At 36.4% G+C, this 12,692-nt stretch overlaps 1 protein-coding gene across 2 annotated transcripts in view; it reads left to right on the forward strand.

Moving 5' to 3' along the window:
- Positions 1–9,613, forward strand: part of 5-HT2A (5-hydroxytryptamine receptor 2A) — a 148,253-nt gene extending 138,640 nt beyond the window's left edge. For both annotated transcript variants that reach the window (XM_069845777.1, XM_069845778.1), the window contains 2 exons: positions 1,045–1,359; positions 5,204–9,613. In XM_069845777.1, the coding sequence (XP_069701878.1) occupies positions 1,045–1,359; positions 5,204–5,465 (577 nt within the window). In that variant the 3' untranslated portion in view covers positions 5,466–9,613. The remainder of the gene's footprint in view (positions 1–1,044; positions 1,360–5,203) is intronic.
- Positions 9,614–12,692: the final 3,079 nt, after the last annotated feature.

Genomic DNA, 12,692 nt, shown 5'->3' on the forward strand with positions numbered 1-12,692 from the left:
ATTATTGTTAAATTTAATTTGTGTTTTGTGATAAGCATAAGTATAAAATGTATATACTGTATCGTTATATTACAAAACAATACTATTTTAGTTATTTATTAACATATTTATTATGTAGGCTTATAATTTATTGTGCTAATTCTCCGGGGATTTTTGAGACAAACACAAATAAAGAAGTATGAAGACTCACATAGTTAATACTGCTTCATCCATTATTTTGAACATGTGAGTGCATTCACATGCTCCGAATGAAGTGCTGCCCTACGTTTAGTAACAATGTTTCTTGCATCACTAAACATTTTTTTTCTGTCAAGCACTTCTCCACGATCCTTCAATTTATATCCAAACGTTTCACCGAGTTTAGTTCTCAAATTGTCATAGGGCTATGACATAATGTAGTTTTCAATTTTTTTCAGACACAGAAATCTGAATTTTTTTTTTCTTTAGCAAACTAAACACACAAGCTTCGTCTAGAAACTCAGTAAAGAAACTGTAATAGAACAGCAGACTGGTTCCTATTGTAATCGGGTTACATATTTTAGAAAGAGAAGAAGATAGTTACTCTCTTACTTGCACACAGTGTAGCCATGGCTAAGGGATGAGGGAGCGAATTCCAGAAAAAGTATGTATTTCATATGCTACAAAGACGAGCTGACAAACTTAATATGGGTTTCGCATTGTTTCAACTTCCAATAGGGGCAGACGAGGTCACTCTCCTCATATCTTAATCTCTTTCTGAAGTGTGTGTGGAAAGATTTGCCCTCTGCTACCTGCTCTATTGTGTTTGAAGTAAGCAATTTCTGAGAGACGAATATTGTCGGAATTTTTATTCTGAGGTTATTAACAAAATAATAATTAATATCAAGTACAACTGATTAATTTTTATCGATTCGATTAAATATTTTTGAGCCATTAATCTTACATTAGAAATTGAACGATTAATTGGTTAAATCCCACAACACTATTATTATATGTCGAAATAGGTGGGTAACCTATTTATTTTAATTATAAAGTTATGTTACAGTGACTACTCTCTATTTCCAGGTTCTTAGCTGGACGCAACAAAAGACGTTCTTTGGCCGCCAATGCAGTGGCAACTGAGCAAAAGGCCTCCAAAGTGTTGGGTGTGGTTTTTTTCACGTTCGTGTTCTGCTGGACGCCATTCTTCATTCTCAACATCATCTTCGCGGCGTGTACTGATTGTCACGTGCCGGACCACGTGGTAGACACGTGTCTGTGGCTGGGATATGTGTCCTCCACCATCAACCCAGTGATCTACACCGTGTTCAATAGGACATTCAGGGCAGCCTTTATCAGACTTTTGCGCTGTAAGTGCCACAAGTCTGCGAGGCCGCCCAGGTATGTTCAAAGAAACATTCAAAATTAGATAAATAGGCTACGTACTTGCCATAATTACTGTTTCCACTAGAACATGTATAAGCTTATTTCTGGAATTTCATACACGTGAGTGTTTCTCCAGGAGTCATGTTAAATTTATTCTCCTTTCGCACCACCGGCAGTTTCCCCCCCCCCCCCCCATTGCAAGTCTTTCCCAATTTCCTTTTGGGCTATTCCATATGAAATCGATCAGTAAAATACCTCGCATTTTTTTTATACTCTAATTTTTTTCCCTATTTATAGAAGGTGCTGAGGAGAGTGCATTTGCAAAAATATACTATCGAAAGTCAAACGGTTTTCGTATTGTTGAGCGACAAATTTAGCGTATTTTAGAAAAACAGCCTCTTTCAGCGCTCAGAACTCTGGAACCATTTACTGTAGAACATTGAACGAGAGCTCATTTTGAAGCTGACATTTGGTAGGTTATGATAAGAAGTAATCCTTATTTTTATTGTATACAGAGAGACAGATAATCTGATTTTACTTACCTTTAAGCTTTTTGCCCATTTGTAAAAATGTAAAAAAATATTGAGAAAAAACCTTGCATTATTAAGAGGGATTCGGCATTGTTTGCTTAGTGGTACGGCAATAAGTTTCGGGGGTATTAAATAAATTATTTTCACACGCCTAGACTTGAAAGGCACAACACAGCACGCACTGGCCGAGAGATGAAGATAAGCGAGCGGTGGGCGTAATTTTACTCCTGTGTTTATGAAAACCTGTGATAAAGCTAGCCCAGCTATGCGCTACTAGACGAAACATCACGTGTTTATGTCTCCTGGCCTTGATTTTCTAGGTTAGCTCCCGCCTCACAGTCAGCTGGTTAGTTCACGCGCGTACTATTTATTTTCTTTATTTGATTTTTCAATACTTTCTTATTAACATTTTATGAAAATACGTAAATTAAAATATTTTAAATTTAAACACTATGAAGTTCTGATGCCTCAAACGTTGCACAAAGCATTGTTGTCTATGGACAGAAAAAGTTTCATTGTATTTAAAAATTGCAAGGTCAATTTTCTCTATATTTCGGTCGATTTGAGATGGAATAGCCCTTTTGTCTTCGGTACATTCTCAGCTGTCTTTTCCCCCTTCCCTTTGTTTCTCTCCAAATTACCTTGATGTTTTATTCAGCATTATCTAAACTTTTCGATTTTTATTCGACATTATCTGAACTATTTTTTTTCAACATTATATCGTACATTTTTTTCAGTATTGTGTAAACCAGTAAGGATCTGCGGGAACAAGATATATTTTTCAAATTCCGCATTAATTAAACTTATCTTCATCACGTTCTCTGATTTTTCTCAGCTTGAAGGAATATTTATTTGCTTGTGTCAGACCTGTGAGGTACAGAGTTTACCAGGAATGAGATCACCTGAGTGACTTCTCTTATCTTGCAAGTTTAGCCTACCTATTACTTTACATTTTTAAATTCTTTGAATTCAATTTTCAAGGTCCAACTTTAGGTGTTCACGTTCAGGATAGGATTGAAGCAACAATAAATAAATTAAACTTGTGATCTAGCTGTGTTGCTAATCGAGAATTCGTTTAATTTCCTACGCTGACTTCCTAGCAACAAATGGTGATGAACTCTTGACTGATATCGTTAAGAATAAAAAAAAAAATCTTGATTCATTAATATTAAAATTAAAGAACTATTTTCCTTCCTGCAATTGAAAAAACAATTGGGTGAGAACCCCTCCATGTAACAAAAAATAGTCCGTCCGTCAAAGAAGAAGAGAAGCTGTTACTTATTTTCTTCTGACTCGAGCTTAAAAATCGTATTTCCCACAACGACCTTGTTGCAATCTTATCTGCATTCACCCATGTGTCCCGATATTTTCCGATCTACAACACAACACCTAAATGTCATTTGCAACACCATACAGTAAAGGAGGCAGAACCTGTCCTGTGACATCATGCGTAGTGACTGTATCACCAATGGATAAGGAGGGGAAAGGTAGGTTTAGTCTGATGAACTTCCGTGTCGATAGATTCGTGTAATATTAACCATCATGAAACAAACTCTCTTTCCGATAGCTCATTCTGTCCCTTCTCGCACAGCTCTTATGCCAGGTCTCGCCTCCTCATCTGTATTTATGTCCAGTGTACACTTTCTGCTTGTCTTCTTGAAGAGTTGATACAGATGTACATTTAATGTTGAGCTAAACTTGGCGATTTAAGAGCATCTACAATTGAAACAGACTTGTCAAAACTGCCAGCTATAAGACAATATCAATCTTATGGCAAGTCTAAGAAACTAATTTCATTTTTCTCAGGAAAACATATCTCTGTATGTGTTTTCAGCTTAATATTATATTCAAAAGCTAAAAAATAAAAGTTAATATCGTTACCAATTCATTAAGGATACTTAATTCATTACATTATAAAAATATGTAATGCGTAGAACATATTTATGGTCCTAAATTATGCTAAATAATTTAGGGGGTTCCCCAAAATGAAGTAGGAACCTCAAGTGGTCCGTGAACCTCACAAGGTTGGGAACCACTGGTGTAAATCCTTCTTCAGCATTATTTGAACTTATATTCCAGCATTATTTGTACTGCGTCAGTATTATCTTTACCCCTTCCTCAGTACTCCTTTAACTATCTACTTCTATTTTAGCACTATTGCAACTTTATAATTTTTTCCTCAAGCATTTTTTTATACTTCCAAACCCTTCCCGAGCACTATTTCATTTTTCCTACTCTTCTTCCTCAGAACTATTACACCTATCTTTTCTTCAGCATTTTGAAAGTCTTTTCAGTTCTTCCTTCGCACAATTTCAGTATTTCAACTCTCCTTACTCCTATTGTCTACTATTCCTTTGTTCTTTTCGGCACCGTCTCAATTTGCCTCTTTCCGATTCTGTTCCGTTTCAACTTGCTTTCATTTAGAACCACTTTCTCATTCGCAACACCACAGTTCTATTACGGTGAGTACAAACGTAGCGAACGTACAACGAACGAATGATGAAGTAAAACTTCGTTGTTCCTTCGCTGTTCGGAGCAACATACAAATCATCAGAGAATGGTCAGAGAACATTAGCGTTCGCTGATTATCACCAGTAAAAGGAGACGAAGATATAATTATAGCAAGTGTAGCCGTTATTATTATAGTAGTTAAAAAAAATAAAGTTAAAAAACAAAAGGCGATGGTGGCAGACGCCACTCTACGAAAATCGCAATCGATTTAGAGACACTGACTTGCTTCATGATTTACGTCGAATTGAATCGGGACAGTTTTACAACTTCCGTCGCATTTCAGAAACATTCTTCGAAGTTTGATGACAGCTTTTTCAGTCCACTCGAGTTTCGACATCCTGTTGGTGAAATTAAACTAACCGCTGTGTTCTGCTACGAACTGCAAACAAATGGCAAATCCCGTCCACAACGAATACCAACTTCCTTTGACGTACCGACAAGCGACGGATCACTACCGAAGGCAAATCAAACGATCGATTTGCCTTTGCTGCGTCGTCCACACGTTCCGATTTCAATCGGCGAATGCATTCGATTGTCGTTCGTTCGTTGTTCGTTCGCTACGTGTGTACGCACGAACTAGTCTATTTTTTTACATCAGCTGTACCACCACATTGTCCTCTTCCTACGTCGAACATGACGTTCAAATCTCAAATAATTCAAATGGAATTATGGTCGGATAAAAAGATAATATGTGAATAGGACTTCCAGCAATCCCATTAGAAGTGCTGAACGTTCTAGACCTTATTGTAGCTACTTTAAGCTGCGATTCCTGAGTTCCGTTCTCCTTCGATGACGTCTGATTATCGAATTCTCCGTAGGTACAGGTCCGTGAGTGAGAACCGACCGGCGGGCACCCCAATGGGCTTCGTGTCCCCTGCCGCAGTGACATCTCCGGTTGGAATCAAGACTTCAACACCAACCGGCGCCATGGCAGGTGCAGCCGCCTTGCCACTATCGTTGTCCTTGCAAGGGATGCCCTTACTAGCCACGCCGTCTTCCACGTCGTCGTCCTACGTAGTCATGCGAACACCGTCAGAGAACTATCCGGACGCCTTCCATGTTGAAGATGATGACTGCTAGACTGCATCATCTGTTATTTCAACTAGTCCCGAACCAAAAGTTAACATACAGTAGTACATGAAAGACAAGATATTCAATGTTGTGATTGTATTGTATGAGTTATAAGACAAACAATCAAACTAATTTCAAAATTAGTTTCTTTTCTCAAATTTGAGGACCTATCCAGTATTCAGCCCCCGAAAACAATGGAACCCAATGAATTACTGTACCGGCACTCAAACCTTTTACATGTACTATATTTCATAGTTTGAGTAATCCGCAATTTCGCAAACGTTTGCTAGCAGACATATCTATTCGAAAAGTGGAGAATCCGTAAACAACAAACGACAAAACGTGAATTTTTGCTCGAGTTATCTCATTCAGAGATAAGGGAAGGAATTCACTGCAAGAACTAACATAATTCCTAATATAATGATCACGGTACCACTAGTGCTAGGGAACGATGTTTCCTATCCGCGGTCCTTGTTGTCTTCCAATATTTGCAGACTTTTATTTTATAAAGTTTTGACTTGAGGTTATAACAAGTAAAATTAAATTAAGAATAATTTTAAATATAAGTGAGTCAAAAGTCAGGAACCATGCTAATATACAAAGTAGAAGTGATATAACTAGAGACGAGAATTCCATGCATATGCATGTTTTAATAGGAACATAGGACATAGCTCAAATTTAGTACTTTTCCATTTCATTACTTTTTTGTTCCAAATATGTGTACTTTTTCCATGCATATATGCATGTTTTGGCCTTCTTGAAGATAAAAACATGCATAATGCATATTTAAGCAATTTTTATGCTTAATAATGCATATAATGTACATTATATTTAGTTTAAATGCATGTTTTATTGGTTTTGAGTGGATACCTCAGTTTCTCGATATTTATGTCCCTTATTTTAGCTTCAGAAATCAAAACTCAAGGAAAAGAAAAAAAAAACGAAATGAAATGTTAATATTTTCACAATAAGATGTTAGAGATCCTTTCCCTGAATGGAAGTTCACTTTTACAACACTTTACTCACGACCCTCTATAGACTACGTGTTATAAATTGATTTATTACGTTGGATATTTTGAGAATAATAGAGAGAAAATATAGAGGGTTGAAGGAAACTGCTGATAAATAATTTAGGTCAAAAGCACCCTGTTTCAGGGAGGTTGTAAATTCTCACCCTTCTCTAGTACTAGTAGCAATTTAGATTATTCTAAAATTGAAATCATTCACTAAACTGTCTTTGCAGTGTGTGAACCTCGTAAGTGGTTAATGTGTTTGTTTATTCTGTTTGCGTGTGTTCATGTGATTCTAATATGCCCCCAATTAAAAAAAAAGGTTCCAAAAGTGTACTCTTTCCACAGTGGATTAAAGGAAAGGATTTTATTAGAAAAAAAAATTAAATTACTATATCCGTCTTTAAAGCGTATCTAGGTAACCGTAAGGTCTATTATAATTTTAGATAAAATGTACTAAAAAATTTCAAGTCGACCAGCATGTCGCATTTGCTTCACATATTGCAAGAATGCAAAAAAGGAAAGAATCTGCAAAGAATTCCATAGATCCCTCCGTTATGCCCGTGGAAAAGTGGGTGTAGCGGCGAAAAAGAAACTGGACTACGGATTTTTTGTTCAGTGAAGAAGGTTATTTCTGGCGAAAACTTGAATGAAGAATTTAGCCTGACAGTGTTACAAATATCTTTATTCAAGTTTGCACCCATAACTTCTCTGCCTACAGAAACATATTGATTGACAAGCGCAGGAAGCTCACAGAAACCAATTTAGAAATGTTATTAGGTTGTTAGCTGTGCGAAAAAAAGTGAAGTGAAATAAGAAATTTGGAACAAAAGTGATAGTGCATATTTTAATATATTTTTCGCTTGATCGTGCATGTTTCATAGTTTGATAGAGCATTAATGCATGCATATTTTTGGGTTTTATAGTGCATGACATTCTCGTCTCTAGGTAAGATAACTGTATGGAGTAAAGGGACAATGGAATACGTTAAAATATATTTTAAAAACCTATTATGCGTTTTGTAATTAAGTGCATGGTTAGTCAGAAAATTAGGCTGACAGTTTGCGTGATTTGGTAACAGCGCACCGACATCACCTTCTGAATCCTCCTCCGGTGGCAATGATCTGAGTGTCGCTAAAGATGTAAACAAACTTCACTTGCACGGTACTAACTCTTCACACCCGCGTATTTAAACCATTTATTTGACAATTGTAAGTGAAACTATGCAATGAAAACTATGTAAATAATGTTTTAAATCTAAACACTCATTAGAGACAGCAGCATGAATTTTAAAACTCTTGGAATTTCAAATGTTTCGATTTACATTATTGTATGAATTGACATGACACAGGTACATTATAGGGGATGTATATTATGAAAGTTCATAATACCGTTCCGAGTGAAACAAATTTCGTTTGTAACTATGACATTTCCTATAAAATCTGGATCCTGCATATACTGATTACGTAGCCACTCATAGAACACATGGATGAAAATCATGTGGCGATAGACATGTACAGTATTATAAAAAAGATTCCCCCCTCCCCACTCAGAACATGCTGAACTTCTCAGCAGAGGCATTAACACTAGCTTGATGACGTCTTTCAAAAGTTCTATACACTGAATTTTCTCTCATGATCACCTTCAAAAGTTCTATATAATGAATTTTCTCTATATGACCAAACTCTTTACATATTTCAAAAGGAAAAAGTCAAGCGCTATTAAATCTGGAAACCTGGCTGGCCATTCAATTGGTCCACGTCGCATAATCCTATGTCCAGCGAACTGCTCGATCAGATAGTACCGTACAGGAATATTGTAATGAGGTGGTGAACCATTCTGTTGGAAAAAGCTACAGAATGTTCCTTCATCATGAAGTAAATCTGGCAACGTGTCCTCTTACAACATGTTTGTGCAAGTACTCTCAATGAATAATGGCCCAGCAAAGCATTTTCCCAGTACCTTGCATCTTACACTGGATCAATCCAATGTGTGTTTTTCTTTAGATCAGTATCTTCAATTTTGTCGGTTTACTTCACCATTAACATAAACAGGTTACTTTATTAGTAAATATTATATTCAATGCAAATGACAGGTCTCCATGAATCTGCCCTACATCCCATTCACAAAATTCGACCCATCTCACAGGCTCATCTTTATTCAGGCGTTTTAGCTTTTGGATTTTGTAAAGATGTCATTTTACAACGAAGAACACATACACCCTTTGACATGGAAATTGGTCGCTGCTCAGAGACTAAGTCCCAATTCGGAAACTCGGGAATCATCGTGTGTATTCGTTTATAGGCGTGCGTTTTACATAGAGAGATTCGAAGCCCGATCTTTGTAACGAGAAGAAAGAATTCTATCACTAAGCCATAACATTTTTTTTTATTAAATACACTTCCACTAACACGAAGTTTCCTGATAAATTTCGTCAAACTGCTACAGCTCGTACTGACGTTTTCCGCAAATTCCCTGTGGTTTACCAGACAAGAATGAAAAATATAAATTATGCCATCACAAAAATGACAGAGAAAGCTTTTATAACAAGATTAGTACTGTAGTTAAGAAGAGCTTGCATAGAATTACAATACTGTGTAATACTAGCCATAACGTTCTACGTTAAAGATGTTTCCTACTACTGGCATAATCACGGCAGTAAAGCACTTGTGCCTGCTGACCGGGATTTACCCTCGGGTATGGGTTCGATTTCCGTTTACGTAGATTGTTACTAGAGACCGGATTTTTAAGTTATATCAAAGTGTGAAATATGTACATATTTATGTAAGAAAAATAAGCTGAATATGTACCAAAATATGTAAAATCATGAAAATACTTAATATCAATATCTGGCAGGTAAAGGATAGGTAAGACACTCCAGTTGTGATTTCATAGAGCACCCGACTTTCTTGACACATCACTATTTTTCCATCTGTAGTGAAAGCTTCGTCCACTGGAATCCATGATTTTATTTTTGTCATTATGGTTGAAGATACAGGGGCCATTTTAATTAGTTAAAAACAGTATATAAACTCACTTGCAGTTTATAGGTACTGTAAGTACTAAAACTAGAAAACTGAGTGAAATGAATGACACAACAGTACTGCAAGCACTGTTTCGCTTTACTGGATTAAGAGGAAATAAGAGGAGATGTGGGACACATGCATTTTAGCTGCTCCCTATAAAAAAACAAGTACCTACTAAAACATCAAACTATAGGCATCTACAAACTGGTGTTTGAAAAGTGACATTCCTATCTCATTCAAAAGGGTACGATTATTCCAGCCGAGAACCATACTTTGTAATTGGTCGGAAAATCCCATTTCCGTATAGGTCTACTAAATTTAAAATAAAGAGGTCAAGCAATAACCTGAATGTCTCATGTCAGACTTGATACGGGTTTTCCCTGGCAGAATTAGGAAGAGGGTGGGTAAGGTTGCAAATTGCATGAGAACGGCTTGTTAAGATGTGTGCAGAACAATTATATAGTTCGAGACAAATCATGTCGTCCTCGTTCCATCCACTGCATAAAGGCAACGCTACTTTCTTAGTGATTTTTTACAAGTTAGTTGTATGAGAAAGGTTACCTTTCGTTCACTCATATTTAAATGGGCGGTATGGGGTAAGTGCCACTATTACTTACTGGAACTAAGGACGTTATGTTTCGTCCCGAATTATATCCTTTCTTGGGTATGTAAAAAGGTTTTTTAAATCTGTGTATTTCAAATTGTAAACCTCCGTAGCAGAAGTTTTTTTGTTTTCCTTTCAGAGAAGTAAAAATGAATATGTAGATGTATGTAATAACAAGTCATAATATGTAATATGGGGTAAATATGTAAAAATATGTAGTACCAAATTTTAATATATGAATGGTAATTACAATATTCGCAAAGATTTTTTATTTATGTACGGTTAGGTTGAAAGGAATATAATATGTAATTACATAAAAATCCTGCCCCTATTGTTTACCTATGGTTCGTCCCAGGTATCTGAGGAGTAGCAATACGAAATAAGACATCTGAGCAAGTGGTATGTGGAAGGGCCACGGCCAATGACTGGTCTGGGGAGGTATTGCTTGAACGAAGGGAGCAATCGCTTGCAGGAGGGGATAATATCTATCTGAACTCTCTACTCTACCTTCTACCACGAGCATCTTACCGCTTAGCGGACTCGAGCTGATGCTGCCCGCAATACACTCCGGCACAGATAGACTCCGCCCCCATATGCGCGAAATTACTCCACAGATTCCTGGGACGGACCATAGATGGGGTTTTCCGAGGTTTTATTCAATCGCATTGGAGAAGCTCAATCACATGGCGAATTCTAGGTCTCATCTCGCTAATAATTCCATCGACGCTAAATAACCTAATAGTTGATACAGTGTCAATTAACCGACAATAAGATGCTTCTTAAAAGTGCATAAAAATTTTAATAGCTTGTGAGATATTACCTATGGAAATTGGGATCTCATAACTGATTCAGCCATTGGGTTTCTCATAAAATTCCGCACAGTTTAGAGAGGTCACATAAATCACCCACTTTCCATTTGCAATTTGAAAGTTTCATCCAAGATTATATCAGAGTTGTGTTAGACTTTTGACTCAACCAGTATAACTACAAACTGATTCACTTTCTGCACACCCTCACATCCATTAAGAACTGCAAGCAACTATTCATAGGTGATAAGCAGGATGATTATAGGCAATCCAAAAACCTAGGTGGAGGGGGGAACCTATTTTCAGTCGCTTTAATCAACAAGAACTCTGGATTTATTTAGCACATTAATCACATGTATGTCGTTAACTGTCCGACAATAGTTTGGAACGTCATAAGTGACCAAAAAGATAGCACTAAAAAGGCGACCAAGTCATGAGATAATGGGGTAGGCTGACTCAACCAGTATAACTACAAACTAATGCACTTTCTGCACACCCTCACATCCATTAAGAACTGCAAGCAACTATTCATAGGTGATAAGCAGGATGATTATAGGCAATCCAAAAACCTAGGTGGAGGGGGGAACCTGTTCTGAGTCGCTTTAATCAACAAGAAATCTGGATTTATTTAGCACATTAATCACAATGTATGTCGTTAACTGTCCGACAATAGTTTGGAACGTCATAAGTGACCAAAAAGATAGCACTAAAAAGGCGACCAAGTCAGGAGATAATAGGGTAGGGTTGTCAGTTCCTTTCCTCCTCCACTGCATTCATCGCTGACTAGAAACATGTTACACTAATCAGACTTCAGATGCATACAAACAATTGTTCTTCCTCTGACACATATTGTGAAGTGAGTTGTACTGCCAGATTAATAGATGTGCATTGTGCAATGTAGGTATTAGTAAATAATAATAAAAACTTAGTTAATTATGTGTGATAGGACTTACTTGGTGTACCATTCAGCGATCGTTGGAAGGGAAGTAGGGAGGCAATTCAGGCTGATGTACGAAAGGTGATCATTGTAAGAGTCTGGAAACCGTGCCAGATTAACAATCGATGAAATTGAATATTTCTAGCACTTAAATGTTAATGTGATGTAATACTGATTTATATAATATGAAACATGAAAAATATAATTTAAATTTTGTTTACCTATTTTTTAACAATCCTCTCAAATCTATACATAAAATTTATATCCTATTACCCATAGTACGAACATACTGCTTAAGAAATGTGAGCTAAATGAGATGAAAAAGAAAGAAACAGAATAAAATTAATGTATACAAATAAAATAATTTATGAGATTAAAGCTATATTTTTATTTACTTCAAATAGCTACATCAATTAATACATAAGGGGATGTTTATAGTATTCAGAATTATATGACATGAGAATAATAATGATGCAAAATAGCAATTCTCAACTTTTATCGCTCACAGAAGCGAAACTAGATGATTTGAGATAATTAGCTTGCACTGATTTTGGAATTTAAGTCCGTTTTTTCTATTCCCTAAAGATTTCCATGAGTCCCAATTGAATTTTAAGCAAAATATTACCATTGTGTTTATACATACTCAGTTCTAAGAAAATCTGTTGCAATATTATTGCTGGAAGACAATGGATGTCCCTAGAACAAGGTGCATAGTCAAAAAATAACCGCACAAAGCCTAAGAAAGTTACCATCGTATCTTCATTTCAATAATACAAGATACAAGAAACATAATATTTTTTCCTCCTGTATTATAAGTTCTTCCTGGATGACTTACCAGTACTTTGTCAAATTT

Source organism: Periplaneta americana, chromosome 14 (genome assembly GCF_040183065.1).
Source record: "Periplaneta americana isolate PAMFEO1 chromosome 14, P.americana_PAMFEO1_priV1, whole genome shotgun sequence".
In the NCBI taxonomy this organism is placed as follows: domain Eukaryota; kingdom Metazoa; phylum Arthropoda; class Insecta; order Blattodea; family Blattidae; genus Periplaneta; species Periplaneta americana.